The 18,917-nt window shown below is 43.6% G+C and overlaps 1 protein-coding gene across 2 annotated transcripts in view; it reads left to right on the plus strand.

The window, feature by feature from the left end:
* The window catches only part of EML4 (EMAP like 4), a 148,091-nt gene that overhangs the window by 17,191 nt on the left and 111,983 nt on the right, over nt 1-18,917 (plus strand). For both annotated transcript variants that reach the window (XM_084828917.1, XM_084828915.1), the window contains exon 2: nt 9,898-10,080. In XM_084828917.1, coding sequence (XP_084685043.1) covers nt 9,898-10,080 — 183 coding nt within the window. The remainder of the gene's footprint in view (nt 1-9,897; nt 10,081-18,917) is intronic.

The following is an 18,917-nucleotide window of genomic DNA, read 5'->3' on the forward strand; positions in this document are numbered from 1 at the left end:
TGAATATACAGTGGAGGTGAGGAATAGATTTAAAGGATTAGACCTGATAGAGTAACTGAGGAACTATGGACGGAAGTCCGTAACATTGTTCAGGAGGCAGCAACTAAATGCATCCCAAAGAAAAAGAAATGCAAGAAAGCCAGGTGGCTGTCTGATGAAGCTTTACAAGTCGCTGAAGAAAGAAGGGAAGCGAAAAGCAAGGGAGAAAGGGGAAGATATATCCAACTGAATGCAGAGTTCCAGAGAATAGCAAGGAGAGACAAGAAGGCCTTCTTAAATGAACAATGCAAAGAAATCGAGGAAAACAACAGAAAGGTAAAGACTAGAGATCTCTCCAAGAAAATCAGAGATCTCAAGGGAACGTTTTGTGCAAAGACGGGCATGATAAAGGACAAAGAAGGCAGGGACCTAAGAGAAGCAGATGAGATTAAGAAGAGGTGGAAAGAATACACAGAAGAACTATACAGGAAATATCTGAATGTCCCTGTTAGCCATGATAGTGCGGTCACTGAACTTGAACCGGACATCCTCGAGAGTGAAGTCAAGTGGGCCTTAGAAAGCATTAGTAACAACAAAGCTAGTGGAGATGACAGTATTCCAGCTGAGCTATTTATGATCCTAAAAGATGATGCTGTTAAAGTGCTGCACTCAATATGCCAACAAATTTGGAACACTCAACAGTGGCCACAAGACTGGAAAAGGTCAGTTTACATTCCAATTCCAAAGAAGGGCAATGCCGAAGAGTGTTCAAACTACCGTACAATTGCGCTCATTTCACATGCCAGCACGGTTATACTCCCCCTTCATGGATCACTGCCTTGTTGTGGCGAAGGGGCTTGCGTAACTCAGTGAAGCCATAAGCTATGCCGTGCAGGGCCACCCAAGACGGACAGGTCATGGCAGAGAGTTCTGACAAAATGTGGTCCACTGGAGAAGGAAATGGCAACCCACTCCAGTATTCTTGCCAAGAAAACCCCATGGAACGTATCACAAGGCTAAAAGATATGACGCCGGAAGATGAGCCCCTCAGGTCGGAAGGTGTCCAATATGCTACTGGGGAAGAGCAGAGGGTATTTCCAAGTAGCGCCAGAAAGAGTGAAGCGGCTGGGCCAAAGCCGAAAGGACACTCAGCTGTGGATGTGTCTGGCGGTGAAAAGAAAATCCGATGCTGTAAAGAACAATATTGTTTAGGAACCTGGAATGTCAGATCAATGAATCAAGGTAAGCTGGAGGTGGTCAAACATGAGATGGCAAGATTGAACATCGACATCTTGGGAATCAGCGAACTCAAATGGACAGGCATGGGCGAATTTAATTCAGGTGACCATCATATCTACTATTGTGGGCAAGAATCCCTTAGAAGAAATGGAGTAGCACTCATAGTCAACAAAAGGGTGGGAAAAGCAGTACTGGGGTACAATCTTAAAAATGATAGAATGATCTCAGTACGAATCCAAGGCAAACCATTCAACATCACAGTAATTCAAGTCTATGCCCCAACCACTGAGGCCGAAGAAGCTGAGGTTGATCGGTTCTATGAAGACCTACAACACCTTCTAGAACTAACACCAAAAAAAGATGTCCTCTTCATCATAGGGGATTGGAATGCTAAAGTAGGAAGTCAAGAAATCACCGGGATAACAGGCAGGCATGGCCTTGGTGTACAAAATGAAGCAGGACAAAAGCTAATAGAGTTTTGCCAAGAGAACATGCTGATCATAGCAAACACTCTTTTCCAACAGCACAAGAGGCGACTCTACACATGGACGTCACCAGATGGTCAATATCGAAATCAGATTGATTATGTCCTTTGCAGCCAAAGATGGAGAAGCTCCATACAGTCAGTAAAAACAAGACCTGGAGCTGACTGTGGCTCAGATCATGAGCTGCTTCTTGCAAAATTTCGGCTTAAATTGAAGAACGTCGGGAAAACCGCTAAACCGTTCAGGTATGACCTAAATCATATCCCTGATGAATATACAGTGGAGGTGAGGAATAGATTTCAGGGATTAGACCTGATAGACAGAGTGCCTGAGGAACTATGGACGGAGGTCCGTAACATTGTTCAGGAGGCAGCAACAAAATCCGTCCCAAAGAAAAAGAAATGCAAGAAAGCCAAGTGGCTGTCTGATGAGGCTTTACAAGTAACTCACGAAAGAAGGGAAGCAAAAAGCAAGGGAGAAAGGGGAAGATATACCCAACTGAATGCAGAGTTCCAGAGAATAGCAAGGAGAGACAAGAAGGCCTTCTTAAATGAACAATGCAAAGAAATCGAGGAAAACAACAGAATGGGAAAGACTAGAGATCTCTTCAAGAAAATTGGAGATCTCAAGGGTACATTTTGTGCAAAGACGGGCATGATAAAGGACAAAGAAGGCAGGGACCTAACAGAAGCAGATGAGATTAAGAAGAGGTGGCAAGAATACACAGAAGAACTATACAGGAAAGATCTGAATGTCCCTGATAGCCATGATAGTGCGGTCACTGAACTTGAGCCGGACATCCTCGAGAGTGAAGTCAAGTGGGCCTTAGGAAGCATTAGTAACAACAAAGCTAGCGGAGATGACAGTCTCCCAGCTGAGCTATTTAAAATCCTAAAAGATGATGCTGTTAAAGTGCTGCATTCAATATGCCAACAAATCTGGAACACTCAACAGTGGCCACAAGACTGGAAAAGGTCAGTTTACATTCCAATTCCAAAGAAGGGCAATGCCAAAGAGTGTTCAAACTACCGCACAATTGCGCTCATTTCACATGCCAGCAAGGTGATGCTCAAAATCCTACAAGCTAGGCTTCAGCAGTATGCGAACCGAGAACTACCGGAAGTACAAGCTGGGTTTCAAAGAGGCAGGGGAACTAGAGATCAAATCGCCAACGTTCGCTGGATCATGGAGAAAGCAAGAGAATTCCAGAAAAATGTCTATTTCTGCTTCATTGACTACGCTAAAGCCTTTGATTGTGTGGATCACAACAAAATGTGGCAAATTCTTAAAGTGATGGGAGTACCAGACCACCTTACCTGTCTCCTGAGAAACCTGTATGAGGGTCAAGAAGCAACAGTAAGAACCAGACATGGAACAACCGATTGGTTCAAAATTGGGAAAGGAGTACGACAAGGCTGCATATTGTCACCCTGCTTATTTAACTTATATGCAGAGTACATCATGAGAAATGCCGGATTGGATGAATCAGAGGTCGGAATTAAGATTGCCGGGAGAATTATCAACAACCTCCGATATGCAGACGATACCACCCTAATGGCAGAAAGCGAAGAGGATCTCAAGAGCCTCTTGTTGAGGGTGAAAGAGGAGAGTGCAAAAGCTGGTTTGAAACTCAACATTAAAAAAACTAAGATCATGTCATCTGGCCCTATCACTTCCTGGCATATAGAAGGGGAAGAAATGGAAGCAGTGACAGATTTTACTTTCTTGGGCTCCAAGATCACCGCAGACGGTGACTGTAGCCATGAAATTAAAAGACGCTTGCTCCTTGGGAGGAAAGCTATGGCCAACCTAGACAGCATAGTAAGAAGCAGAGACATCACCTTGCCGACAAAGGTCCGTCTAATCAAAGCTATGGTTTTCCCAGTAGTAATGTATGGCTGTGAGAGCTGGACTATAAGGAAGGCTGAGCGCCGAAGAATTGATGCTTTCGAACTGTGGTGCTGGAGAAGACTCTTACGAGTCCCCTGGACTGCAAGGAGGTCCAATCAGTCCATCCTAAAGGAAATCAACCCTGACTGCTCATTGGAAGGACAGATAATGAAGCTGAAGCTCCAATATTTTGGCCATCTAATGCGAAGAGAAAACTCCCTGGAAAAGACCCTGATGCTGGGAAAGACTGAAGGCAAAAGGAGAAGGGGACGGCAGAGGATGAGATGGCTAGATAGCATCACGGATGCAATGAATATGAACTTGAGCACACTCCGGGAGAGAGCGCAGGACAGGAAGGCCTGGCGTGCTATGGTCCATGGGGTCACGAAGAGTCGGACACGACTGAACGACTGAACAACAACAACAACAACAACGGTTATACTCAAAGTCCTACAAGCTTGGCTTCAGCAGTATGTGAACTGAGAACTACCAGAAGTACAAGCTGGGTTCCGAAGAGGCAGAGGAAACAGAGGTCAAATCGCCAACATTCGCTGGATCATGGAGAAAGCAAGAGAATTCCAGAAAAACGTCTCTTTCTGCTTCATTGACTATGCTAAAGCCTTTGATTGTGTGGATCACAACAAACTCTGACAAATTCTTAAAGAAATGGAAGTACCAGACCACCTTACCTGTCTCCTGAGAAACCTGTACGAGGGTCAAGAAGCAACAGTAAGAACCGGACATGGAACAACCGATTGGTTCCAAATTGGGAAAGGAGTACGACAAGGCTGCATATTGTCGCCCTGCTTATTTAATTTATATGCAGAGTACATCATGAGAAACGTCGGGTTGGATGAATCACAGGTCAGAATTAAGATTGTCGGGAGAATTATCAACAACCTCAGATACGCAGACGATACCACCCTAATGGCAGAAAGCAAAGAGGATGTAAAGAGCCTCTTGTTGAGGGTGAAAGTGGAGAGTGCAAAAGCTGGTTTGAAACTCAACATGAAAAAAACGAAGATCATGGCATCTGGCCCCATCACATCCTGGCATATAGAAGGGGAAGAAATGGAAGCAGTGACAGATTTTACTTTCTTGGGCTCCAGGATCACCGCAGATGGTGACTGTAGCCATGAAATTAAAAGACGCTTGCTTGGGAGGGAAGCTACGGCAAACCTAGACAGCATAGTAAGAAGCAGAGACATCACCTTGCCGACAAAGGTTCATATAATGAAAGCTATGGTTTTCCCAGTAGCAACGTATAGCTGTGAGAGCTGGACTCTAAGGAAGGCTGAGTGCCGAAGAATTGATGCTTTTGAACTGTGGTGCTGGAGAAGACTCTTACGAGTCCCTTGGAGTGCAAGGAGGTCAAATCAGTCCATCCTAAAGGAAATCAACCCTGAGTTCTCATTGGAAGGACAGATACTGAAGCTGAAGCTCAAATATTTGGGCCACCTAATGCGAAGAGAAAACTCCCTGGAAAAGACCCTGATGCTGGGAAAGATTGAAGGCAAAAGGAGACGGGGACAGCACAGGATGAGATGGCTAGATAGCATCACCGATGCAATGAATATTGACTTGAGCACACTCCGGGAGAGAGCACAGGACAGGAAGGCCTGGCGTGCTGTGGTCCATGGGGTCACGAAGAGTTGGACACGACTGAACGACTGAGCAACAACAGCAACAACAGGTGCAAGGGGGCTGATCTGGACCAAGACCCTAATGTGGGGGAATAAGGGGACCTTAACCAGATTGTCCCCTCCTCACACCTGGAATTTCTAATGCAAAATCATGATTCATTTGCTGTATGGATCACTATTTCGAAATAGAAATTGCAGATACGGGGATCCCACTCCAGATTGGGTCCACAGTGGAACAGAGGAGGATTTAAGTCACCTACACTCATACTAGGGTCCCTATCTGGATCAGGCCCCTTGCACCTCCTCTAGTATAAAAATGAAAAGAAAACATAACTGCTAGCTACGTCTTTCAAGTAATGTCTGTTTTGGCTCCGATTGCACAGGTTTTCTGATCATGAGGAGGATTCTAAGCCTGTTCAGCTGAACACTGAATGACTTTGTGAGGACAGGGGTGGGAGAATGGAGGGGACCAGGACATTGGGAGCAGGTCCCTCACTCCCCTTGCACACTTTCTTGGATTGCAAGTAGACCTAACACCCAAAGTGGGCTAGTATCCCCCATATATCTTAAGAGTTGACTTGCCAGGTAAGAACAAGGCCTATTGAATACAGCATTCAGTCACCAGCCATCACCAGCGCAACACTTCTGTGAGTTTGCAAGCAAGTGCCAGAGTGTGGCCCTTAGTATACTTTGCTTAGAACAAACTTTCTCTGAGCATGGATGTTGAACATATAAAGCTGTCTTGGCCCGTTGAGGCCAGTATCATCTACTTCATTTGTAGCAGCTCTTTGGGGTTTCATGCAGAGGTTTTTTCCATGATCTCCAACCCAGTCAGACATTTCTGACAGGAAATGTCAGTATTGGCCTTTCTGCAAAACATGTGCTCTACGACTGAGCTATGGTCCCCCTCCATGTTCCATTGCATGAGCACAGCTAATAATCCTTTGAAAGACACATCTTTTAAGGGCATGCCCAGATAGGGATGTCACGGAAGTCCGGGAAGGGGGTGGAGTCCGGCAGACATCCTCCCACTCGGCCCCCTGTGCACCAGTCTGCAGACACCTGTGCTTGCCCGACTCAGCGCACACTGAGTCAGGCAAGCTCAGGGATCCCCACTTACCCACAAGCCGCCTTTTTGTGGAAAATCTCAGGTAAGCTTCTTACTTAAAGGGTCATTTTGCACAAAATGGTGGCCGTAAATAGCGCCATTTATGCAAAATTGCAGGCATAAATGGTCTCATTAGACCATTTACGCCTGCAATTTTGCATAAATGGCGCTATTTATGGCCACCATTTTGCGCAAAATGGCTATTTACATAGAAAGCTTGCCCGCACTTTTCTGCAAAATGGCAGATCGTGAGTAAGTGGGATGCTGTGCGCCACTCAGCGGGCACCCGCGGACAGTCTGGCAGCTCGTGCCACACACGGAGCAAGGTCAGTCAGCCAGCGAGGGTCTGGCGAGCAATGTGCAAGGCGATGGTGGGTGAGCTTGGCCATTCCTATGCCCAGGTGCCATACTTCCCATGTTCCAATTTGACTGTTGTTGAGTACCCTCCCATTTCAATACTGTGAAGGGCATGTCGCTGTAATTATTGCCAGTGAGCTCTCATGGGAGAGAACATTTGAATTCAAACTGACTTGTAAGTTATTCCAATTTAGCCAGGATTTAAGTCTCAAAGAGCTATGCCAGCCTTCCCCAACCTGGCACTCTCCAGTTGTCTTGGAATTCAACTCCCATAATCTCCAGACAGCATGCCCAATGCCTGGGGATGATGGGGTTTGTAGTCTGGAGCAACTGGAGGTGACTAGGTTGGGGAAGGCTGATGTAATTCTGTAATTGTGCCTGGGCAGCAGATGTTACTTCAAACTGTTTTCTAGAACGTTCCACCAATTTATCTACTTTTTAATGCCCAACCATTAGAGATTTTGCTTTCACTTACAAAAAAGGCATGTATCTCTATCACCAAGAGTACAGCTGCTCAAGACTCCAGGCGGGGGGGGTGGGGGTGGCACATGAAATGTAAAATGTTAAGCAGTTCTAAAACATCCATAACAGTGTGATATTTACATGTGTATGCAAGCTATTTAAGTCCTCTTTAAAGATATTTGAAAGCTACAAATGTGCATCCGGAGCACTTGTTGAAATAGAATCGGAGTTTGGAAGGGCAAATTCCCTAGACCATCCGTAGACATAACAGGTGCTTATTCATCCTCTTGCTAATAACCTTTTGGGATTCCACAACTTCTTAACCCGTCTGTTTGACTGCCCAACTGTCATGCCTTTCCATTATCAGCTTTGGCTGATATCTGTGTGATGACCCTAACTGGCCACTGTATTTCACCAGAGCTGTGTCTGTACTAAAGAAAATGTTCCTGTTATTAAAGGAGCATGGGAGTGCCCCTTTAGTTAAGGTTATGGAATTCACTATCTCAAGATGTAGTGATAGCCACCAACTTGGATGGCTTTAAAAGGGGGATAGATAAATTCCTGGAGGAGAAGGCTACCAGTGACTACTAGTCCTGATGGCCATGTGCTACCTCCAATACCAAAGGCAGTATGTCTATGTACACCAGTTGCTGGGAACATGGGTGGGAGGGTGCTGTTGCACTTGTGTCCTGTTTGTGGTTTCCTGGTTGACAGCTGTATGAACAGAATGCTGGACTAGATGGACCCTTGGTCTGATTCAGCACAGCTCTTCGTATCTTCTTATGGTGAGTTGCAACCCCCCCCCCCTTCAAGTTTCACCATTATAAGCCTTACAAATTGTGCTTGCTTACAAGCCACAAACAAGCATAGGTCAACTCACAGGAAGATTCCTCTAACAGTACAGTGAAGTTCAAATGCTTCATAAAGCAATACAGGACCAGGACATTTTTGCTGGTTCCAGGTAGTCCATTTTCCCAGAAAGACCAAGAAAAAGTGTGGGTACATGGAGGGTAAGTTGTAAGCAAGCAGAATTTGTGATATTGCACAACATCATTAGTGATCGTAGGGCACATCTGTTAAGGCATCTACCTGTCTATGCTTCTAATTTCCTGGCTTTGTGGAGATTGAGAACATGAGATAGCCTTAATTCCGGTCTTAAAACTGGCAGGTTTTTGTTTTTTTTATCATTGAATCATCTCCTCCATCTTGCACATTGTGGTTCTGTTAGTAATATCAGGTTTCTGTCACCCATTCTCCATCTCTAGATTCTTATCTATGAAACCACATTCTTGCGTGTAAGTCCTTTCCCCACTAGTTTTGCAGTTATAAATCTGGGGTGGGGGGGTTAAACCACTATTGAATAAATCAAAATTATTAACTTGCTGAGGGGGGCATTGGACAACTAATGTATATAACTGCTTAGAAGGTTTACAGTGTAAATTAATAACAGCCAAATTTAAAAGTAATACTTCCAGTGAAACGTCTTGTAATTATCAGTGGTTGGGAGGGTGAATCACATACCAGTATGAGTACTTAGAAAACAAATCAGTGGTCCTTTGACTAGGTCTGTGGTAGCAGATTTACTTGAGAGATTAATTTCTGAGTAATTTCTTCTTTTGGTACCCATGTTGGTTTGTATTCGGTTGTTACAGGAATAGTTTTAAAGGTGTGTCTATGTTGCTCAATAGTATCCTTTGGAATACATACACAGTTCGTGACGGAGGCAACTTATAACTGAAGTAGGATGATGTGGGGATGTAGGCAAGAGCCAAAACTGTAGTTCAGCTTGAAGGGTCAAGTAGGAGGTGATGGGAATTATTTCAAATTACTGTATCCTAACGAAACAATAGTAGGTTTGCTTAGTATCTTTGACCCAGATAATCACCTCTGAATATTCCAAAGTTGGAATGCCTGCTTCATATTGGGTGCCCACTAAGGTCTTAGATGGACATTATGGTGATGCTCCATTTAATTTAAGGTTTTATATTTGCAAACATGATTGAGGAGAGGATTTATCCCCTTACTTCTTGTGACATACCTTTTACAAGAAAATAAGACAGATTCTTCTTGCCAATGCTGTGTTCTTTGGTCAACTCCACAAAAAAATCTATTTTTTGTTAGCCAACCATAACAGATTTATAACTGAAAAGCTGGCTTTATTTGCCAGTACAGTGGAAAGGGCCCTCCCGCAAAACATGTTTCTCTCCCCCGCCCCATGTGATTGTTTTAATGGTTAATTTTGCGCATCTTGATAATTTTTACCTGTTTATCTAATTGTGGGTCTTTTGTTTTTGTAAGTCCTGTTCTTGGATTTTATTTTGTTCTGGTACTTTAGTTTTGTTTGTGGCTTATGGCCAAATAAATAAAATGCTTTACTTCATATTAGCCTTAAATGTATTTATATTGTATCAGTATTTATGTATATTTATTTTACTTGTTTATTACATTTCTGTACAGCCAAATAACCAAAGCTCTCTGGGCGGTTTACAAAAGTTAAAACATTAAATACAATATAAAAAGTTTAAAAGCCAACATAAAATGTTATGTTATCTGGATTGTTCGTTTTGTTTCTGTTGTGGATTTTATTGTTAGACACCCTGGATATTTTGTATAGAAAGGCTGGTAGAGAAATGTAACAAATACATAACTTCTTTTCTTCTTCTTCTTTTGAAATCTTGTCAAACAGCTTTAAAACACCATCCATTGTACTTCTGTTTTTATTTTTAAAAAACAGATGATAGCATTTCTGCAGCAAGTACATCTGATGTCCAAGACCGCCTTTCAGCTCTTGAACTGAGAGTGCAGCAGCAAGAAGACGAAATTGCAGTACTGAAAGCAGCTTTGGCTAATGTACTGAGGCGACTTGCCAGCTCTGAAGATCATGTTGCATCTGTGAGAAAATCAGCACAAAGTAAAGGTAAGGCAGTGCACATCATTTTCAGTTAATTTTGGCTGTTCTTGTAGTGCTGCTTTTCCCAAGCTACCACCCTACAGAAGTTTTCCAGATTACAGCTCCCATCATCTCTGACCGCTGGCCAGGCTGGCTGGGGCTGATGGAAGTTGTAGTCCATGACATCTGGAGGGCGCCATGTTGGGGGAGGCTCTTAGAGTGCATTAGAGAAGCTTAGCTGACCCTCAGTGGTTTTTTAGTTAGTGATCTTAAATGTTTGTATTATAGCACTGCCAATGTACAGTGATACATTATATTGTAAGCCGGCCCTACTATTAGGTAGAGTGAGGCAGTCACTTAAGGCAGCAGATGCTGGGAAGCAGCAGGAAAGTGTTGGAGGAGAGAACTGTGGGTCATGTGGCTTGCTTGCGCCCCGTAAGCTACCCTACTGCCTTCAGATGCAGTGGAGGAAGCTGTCCCATTCCCAGAATTGAAACAATATTCATCCGCTAGTCCAGTTGGCTTTTGTCCATGGAATGGGTGGGGGCACCATCTTGTTCTTCGCCTCAGGCAGCAAAATGTCTTGGGTTGACCCTGAGTGTATATGGTGACTTTCAGAGTTAAGAACAGAAGAAGCGCCATGCTGGATCAGACCAATGGCCTATCTAGTCCAACGTTCTGTTCCCACAGTGCCCAACCAGATGCCCATGGGAAGTTCCCAGTTGTGCCACCCTCCTGCTTGTTTCCTCTTGCAACAGGTACTCAGAGACATGTGGCCATAGGATAAGATTGATATTTCCCCCAAGGAACTCACAGTTTGCAATGAAGAGAAGGAGGACAGGTTGGCTAAAGCACTTGTAAAATGCGGTTTGCAGAAAGACATTAAAAAGGCAACCTTCTTTTGTCAGAAATTTGCTGCTGCTTCACTTGTATACTATTAGCAATGGGTAGGAAATGTTGTAAGAAAACGCAGTAAGAAAAAAATCATTCATCGTATTTCACAGTGTGCATCAATAGTTATCTATGGAAGCAGAAAATAACTCTTCACAGGAAGGGTTTAATAGCACCAAGAAAGCCATACCACAGGCAGAGGTGTTAGTTCCTTCTTATTGTTCATTTCGGTTGTGCATCAGACTCCTCTAACAGGAAATTAAGGAAATATTTTGTAAGCAAAAAAAAGTCAAATTCATATTTGGGCAAGGTACAAGCTATCACCACCACCACGCTATTAGATAACTGTAAAAATCTGTCTGTTCCCTAGAGAGATTGCCATTCAAAATATGGTCTAAATGTAAAAACTGAAAGTTGGGGCGGGGGAGCAGAGAGGGAATGTAAGTTTTTATTTTATTTTAATTTATTTATTTCATTTCTATATTGCCCAATAGAAGCAGAGAGGAGCTCTCTGGGCAGTTCACAAAAATTAAAACCAAAGAGCACACAATAAAACAATACAAAATATATAAAACATTAAAACCACAGTAAACAATACAACCAGAATAAAACCAGAATAAAACCTAGCAGCAATGCAGGGATTTAAAATACAGATTTAAAACAGCAAAGCTAAAAGTCTAAAGAGCTAAAATGTTAAAATGCCTGGGAAAATAAAAAGGTCTTCACCTGGCGTAGGAAAGAATACAATGTAGGTGCCAGGCGAACCTCGCTAGGGAGCTCATTCCACAGCTGGGGTGCCACAGCAGAGAAAGTCCTCCTCCTAGTAGCCACCCGCCTCACTTCCTTTGGCAGAGGCTCACGGAGAAGGGCCTCTGAAGATGATCTTAAGGTCTGGGCAGGCACATTTGGGAGGAGGTGATCCTTCAGATAACCTGGTCCCAAGCCGTTAAGGGCTTTGAATCGAGCCCGGAAGTAATTTTTATTCAGCTCAATAATAAACATAGGAAAGGTTGAAAACAACTGGAACTTTGCAATAGTTTGCACAGATCAATCTTCTGTAATTAAGGGATGGGCTTTCTACTTTCTATGAGCCTCGTATGGCGCAGAGTGGTAGGTGGCAGTATTGCAACCGAAACTCTCCCATGACCTGAGTTCGATCCCAGCGGAAGCTGGGTCTTGGGTAGCCGGCTCAGGTCGACTCAGCCTTCCATCCTTCCAAGGTCGGTAAAATGAGTACCCAGCTTGCTGGCAGAAAGGTAGTCATGACTGGGGAAGGCACTGGCAAACCACCCCGCTATAGTCTGCCATGAAAACGCCAGCGCAAGCGGCATCCCTCCAGGGGTCAGTAATGACCTGGTGCTTGCACAGGAGGAACCTTTCCTTTTCCTTTCCTTTTTCTACTTTCTCCAAGCCTAAAACCTGGTTTGCACATGATGCCAGCCCATGGTTTATTTAATTCATGGGTTATCGTGATGTGTGAACCCAGCCATACTAATAAACCATGGTTTGTAAACCATGAGCAACCCAGAAAGAGAACCTATGGTTTGTTGTTGAGTTGTCAATTCTAGGTTGTTTAACCCATGGGTTGCGATTATGTGTAAACCCAGAACCATGAGTTGTTCATGGGTTGTTTCACTAGGCAACAGAGGTGGTGGTAAAAAAAAAATAAAAAATCAGCTGTTCCACATGCTAGTACTGCAGCACCACAAAGGCATTTGAGATTAGGGATATCTGTCGCTGGGAAATCTGGTTCTTGTTTGATTTAACAGAGTTCTGTGGCATGTACGGCTCTTGGGTTTGTGAGCTGAGCTGCAGGCCTTTCCCTGAACTCTGGGAACTTTTTCCCCACTTTCCCCCCCCTCACAGGTTCCGCAATTTGTGCAAATTATGGCCGAATTTGCACAAATTGCTCAGAAGTTTGCACAAATTGAAGAAAGCTGTAGAAAAAATGTGCAAATTCCCAGAAAATCTGCAAACTGGCCTGACTCACTGCAGATTGAGTTGGGCACTGCAACAGGAACCGAAACGAAGTCCAGGGGCCCAAACCTAGGAAAATACATCAAATTCCACCCCTCAAACAGATTTCTCCAACATCCCTATTTGGGTTACAGTGAAGGAGTGGGTGAAGGAGGAAGGAAACAAACAACCCAGGAACTGAGAAAACAAACCACTATTTGTTCGATTGTCTGCCAGACAAACCATGGGTAGGACAACAAACCATGGCTTAACCATGCATTAAATAAACCAATGGCTAGTGTTATGTGTGCACCAGGTCTAAGTATTAAAATGAAGTGTGTATGGTTCCCCATCACTGCACTTCTCATTTAAGGAGATGAAGTGCAGATTATTTTTTATCCTTTTGATTTTCCTTTATTTGACATCTGGATTATATTTCTTTTATTCATTTATTTCTGTCTTTCAGGGTACAAATCCTTACAAGCTGACTTACAAGTAACACTGAAATATTTTATTTTATGTATTTATTACATTTCTAATCCACCCAATAACTAATATTCTCTGGGTGGATTACAAACAAAAATCCATTAATAAAGTCACAATAAACAATACTAACGTTATGTATGTATGTATTGATATTAAAACATTTAAATCCCATCCTTCTAGTGCAAAATGCTTACAACATTTAAACATTACCGTTTTGTAAAAACAACAGTATAAATAAATCAAAGGAGATGGGGCAGCGGCTAAACCAAAATAGAAAGAATTCTTAGCCACATACAAGAAAAAGCTTGCCAGAATAAAGCAGCCTTCAGCAATCAGTGGGAAACAGCTAGGGAGGGGACCACTTTATTCCACAATGCATTCCACAATCTTGGTGCAACCACTAAGAAGGCCCTCTCCTTCATTCCACTGAAATGTGCTTCCACCCTAGATTGGACACAGAGAAGGGCCTCTCCACAGGGAATGGTCAGGATGATATGGAATGAGGTGATCACCTTTAAAGGTGATCATCAGCATTTTGAATTGTACCCAGAAGCATATAAAAAGTCATCGAGATCCTTCCCACAGGGCAACAAATACTGATTTTGTATTTATTTATATTCCTTTATTTCTCTTTCTCTAGCCTAAAGCATTGGGGTGGTTTAAATGTTTAAAATGCATTTAAACCCCAAAGAAACACACAAACACAGCCAATAAGCATAAAACCAAAATCCAGTCAGATTACAATTAATAGACAGCAAGAGTGCAATCCTTTGCATGTTTAGACAGAAAAAAAATTCCTACAGCTCCCAGCATTCCCCAGCCAGGACTTTTTTCTGTCTTAGCATGCACAGGATTGCACCCTAAGGCTATTAGAGGCGCTTCAGATGTTCACTTGCGTAGTGTGCAGCTCATGTCACAGTGCCACCACAGATAGCTTGCCCTGATACATCTGTCTCCGTCCACATCAGGTGGGGGAAGGTTTTGGCAGCAATGCACTCATTTCCATGCCACGTCCATTCTCCATGCAATATTTGTTTTGTTGTATAACCAGCTTGCTGCTACTGAGTTAATGGAACTCTCAAAGTGTGTTTTCTTTGAAGATACACTTCTGAATAAGCCACTTTTTTCTTGCTGCAGCTGGATTTTAGCTTAGCTGAATAAACACAACAGCTAGCAATGGTAGCAGAAAAGGAAATAGCACTTGCTAGAGTTCCAGTAAAGAGAGCTTTTTTTCAGAAAGGGCATTTTCTAAGAGAGACACTACTGAGAAAAGTAAGTGTGTGTGTGTGTGTGTGTGTGTGTGTGTTTAGTAACATATCTCACAGAACCCAGTTACACTTGCGTAGAATGTAGTGTGCACAGACACACACACTTATATTTGCTATGTAGAATATACTATATAAGTACACGTCCATTTTTCTTTGTATTAGTTTAATCATTTTTAAGTAGTTTCCATGACTTATTTCATTCTTAGTAAAAGCAACAAAGAGTCTAGTGGCACCTTAAGGACAAACAGATATATTAGCTTTTTGTGGAAATTCATTCTTATTGTTTTACATCTCACCACTGCAAAAAATTAGAGGTAGGTTATACTGTGTTATGCTTGCTTGGCTTTCCTTCATCTTAAAAACCACCACCACCAAAAAATACCCACCACCATGCACTACACTTCCTTTCTTGGACTGGTGGCCCCCAATTATGGAATGATCTTCCCACTGAGGCCCACCTGGCAACAACACTGTTGTCTTTTCGGCACAAGGTTAAGACCTTCTCTTCTTTCAGGCATTTGGCAGCATATCATGAGTTTTTAATCAGGTCCTGGATTTGTCTTATGGTTGATCGTTTTAAATTGTTTTAGAGATATGTGCTGTCTGTTTGTATGTTTTTATGTAAATGGTTTTACACTTTGTATAATGTATTTTTAATGGTTTTTAGTCTTTCTAAACTGCCCGGAGAGCTTAGGCTATGGGGAGGTATAGAAATGATGGTAGCAGTAGTAGTAGTAGTAGTAGTAGTAGCAGCAGCAGCAGCTATGGGGAGGTATAGAAATGATGGTGGTGGTAGTAGTAGTAGTAGTAGAAGAAGAAGAAGAAGAAGGGGCAAGCATTCCAAGATAATTGAACAATATGCACTCAGTCTAGTAGGAAGGGGTAGCCTTGTTGTAGGGCACATGCTTTACACACAGAAGGTCACAGGTTCAATCCCTGGCATGTCTTGTTAAAAGGATCAGTTAGCTGGTGATGGGAAAGAATGCAGCCTCAGACCCTGGAGATCTGCTGTGAATTAGAATATTCAGTACTGGGGTAGAAATAGTAAGGTAGCTTATGGAAATATTTTACTCTGGAAGAATAGCCTGTTCACCCAGACTTTCAAATAACTATACAAAGATTACTAGCCTGCAAACACTTTTTTTTAACTAGGTGTCCTGCCCACACATATAACTGACTGATTTTATGTTAGTTTCTTGTGGCATTTTAGCAACCTAAAACAACTTCCTTCCATTTTTTTTTTTATTTTTTTTTGAAGCTGCCCTGCCTGGTTTCCTGGAGGAGAGTCTTATGCGGCACACCCAACCATAATTGGCTCCTTACACTTTTAAAAAACCCACTGAGAGATGTATGGTCCAGGGCTGTAGGAGGGGGGGCGGTGTATTCTGTCTGGAGAATCACATTAAACACAGACAAAAAGCAGTGCTTGGGAAATGTCCTAGAATATGGATTATATCCCTTTTCTAGGACATACCACTGCTCACCATGGCTAGTCAGCTGTGTGGCCTGGACAGATGGTGTTGGTTTGTATGATGTGTCGGGAACTAACTCTTGTTCATGGGCTATGGAAATGATAAGCATTTTGCTCAATTCCTGAAATCGTGGCTACCTCTGTTACTTTATTTTATTTTATTTATTTATTTATTAAATTTATTAATCGCCCACTCTGGGCGATGTACAACATATAATAAAACAGTTTAAAACAATAAAATTCTACACTAAAAACATTTTCTAAAATACCCTAACCCACCCCAAATGCCTACCTGAACAGCCACGTTTTTAATGCACGGCGGAAGCTCATTAAAGAGGGGGCATGGCGGAGTTCTCTAGGGAGGGAGTTCCACAGAGTGGGGGCCACCACAGAAAAGGCCCTCTCCCTCGTCCCCACCAGTCTAGCTGTCCTGGCTGATGGGACAGAGAGAAGGCCATCCGAGGCTGATCTTGTTAAGCAGCCTGTCTGGTGTTGCTGGAGGCGCTCCTTAAGATAGGCTGGGCCGGAACCATATAGGGTTTTAAAGGTCAAAACCAACACCTTGAATTTGGCCTGGAAAACAACTGGTAACCAGTGCAACTCCTTCAGCACTGGAGTGATGTGATCTTGCCGGCGGCTGCCTTTAATCAGGCAAGCTGCCACATTCTGTACCAGCTGCAGCTCCCAAACCGTCTTCAGGGGTAACCCCACGTAGAGCGCATTACAGAAGTCTAAACGAGATGAGACCAGGGCATGTACTACCGATGGGAGCAGATGGTCGGGAAGGAAGGGGCGCAGCTGCCGTATCAGATGGAGTTGATACAGCGCTGTCTGGTTCACAGCTGACACCTGAGCCTCCATGGCCAGCTGGGAATCCAAAATGACCCCCAGGCTGGTCTTTCAAGGGTAGCCGTACCCCATTCAACACCAGGTCAACATCCCTCAGCCTCCTCTTGTTTCCCACCAAAAGTACCTCGGTCTTGTCAGGGTTCAGCTTCAGCTTATTCCTCCCCATCCAGCCACTCACCATGTCCAGACATTTGGACAGGGATTCTATGGCCAACCTTGGTGAAGATTTGAAAGAGGTAGAGTTACATGTCATCCGCATTCTGATGACACCACACCCCAAACCTCCTGATGATAGCCCTCAGCGGCTTCACATAGGTGTTAAATAGCATCAGGGAGAAGATGGAACCCTATGGCACCCCACAAGTGAGTGGCCACGGGTCCGAAACCTCCTCTCCCAGTGCTACCCTCTGGTACCTGCCAGAGAGGAAGGACCGGAACCACCGCAATACGGTGTCTCCAATGCCCAACCCCTCCAGGCGGTCCAGGAGGATACCGTGGTCATTGGTATCAAAAGCCGCTGAGAGGTCGAGGAGAACAAGGAAGGAGCATTCACCCCCATCCAGAGCCCTCCTCATATCATCCATCAAGGCGACCAAGGCCATTTCTGTCCCATGCCCAAGCCTGAAGCCCGACTGAAATGGGTCTAGATAATTGGTTTCTTCCAAGTGTGCCTTCAACTGCATCGCCACCACCTGCTCAATCACCTTGCCCAAAAATGGCAGATTCGAGACTGTGTGAAAGTTGTTCAGAACTTGGGGATCCAAGGAGGGCTTCTTTAAGAGCAGTCTTATCACTGCCTCCTTGAGGGCTGATGGCATCACTCCCTCCTCAAGGGAGGCGTTCACCACTGCCCTGCCTCACCCAGTCTCTCTCTGCAGCCCATAATGAGCCAAGATGGGCAAGGATCAAGTAAGCAGATGGTTGGCCTTACAGATGAAAGCACCTTGTCTACTTCATCAGAAGGAAGAAGCTGGAACCGATCCCACAAAACCGGGGATCATTCCATATGACAAAGGTCTAGTTTGGGGCATTCAGGGTTACTTTAAGGAACCAGAACATCTAGTTTTCCTGTTGGGTTCTTTTCAGTGGACACAGATAACCCAAAAGAAACATACTGATGGTTAAGAAGACAAGAACGTACAAGGAACCATGCTGGATCAGACAAAGGGTCCATCTAATCCAGCATTCTGTTCACACAGTGGCCAGTCAGCTGTCAGCCAGGAACCCACAAGCAGTACATGAGCACAACAGCACCCTCCCACCGATGTTCCCCAGCAGCTGGTGTACATAGGCTCACTGCCTCTGGTACTGGAGGTAGCACCTAGCCATCAAAACTAGTAGCCATTGATAACTTTTTCCTCCAGGAATTTGTCGAACTCCCTTTTAAAGCCATCCAAATTGGTGGCTATCACTACAATTAAGGAATGCTTCCCGAGAGTGCTGGAGATCAGTACTAGCATTCGGTAGTATACAAAAGTGTAATCACTGAAGCTAGACAGGGATAAATAACTTTCTACTCGTTGGTATAGTTGTGACTGTGCTACAAAATAGAGGCAGTAACTAGGAATGTGTGAATCAGCAACATCAAGATTTCCGAATTCTCCCTTGAAGCTTGTTCTGAATGGTGTCCTTATCGGATTGTGAGCTTTGTTTTCTGCACAAAAATTCATGCATATTTTCAAATGCATTTTTTCAGATGTATGCACCAATCGTGTGCATTTCTCCCATTGATTAAAACGTGTTTGCACATTTTTCAGAAGTATGCATTTTTTTCATGTTGATTTTTAAAGCATACACAGTTCTTTATGGAGTTCAACCACAGATTGCATTCAGGCCCATGTTTGGTTCAAGGAGGTGCAGCTGGGGTAAATGCTGGTAAAAAAAAACTGAAACAAATTTTCTCCTGCAGCCCTAGCTGTAACGTTGTTGTTGTTGTTGTTCAG

Source organism: Heloderma suspectum, chromosome 1 (genome assembly GCF_057233095.1).
Source record: "Heloderma suspectum isolate Gila_16-S chromosome 1, 16-S_ref, whole genome shotgun sequence".
In the NCBI taxonomy this organism is placed as follows: Eukaryota; Metazoa; Chordata; class Lepidosauria; order Squamata; family Helodermatidae; genus Heloderma; species Heloderma suspectum.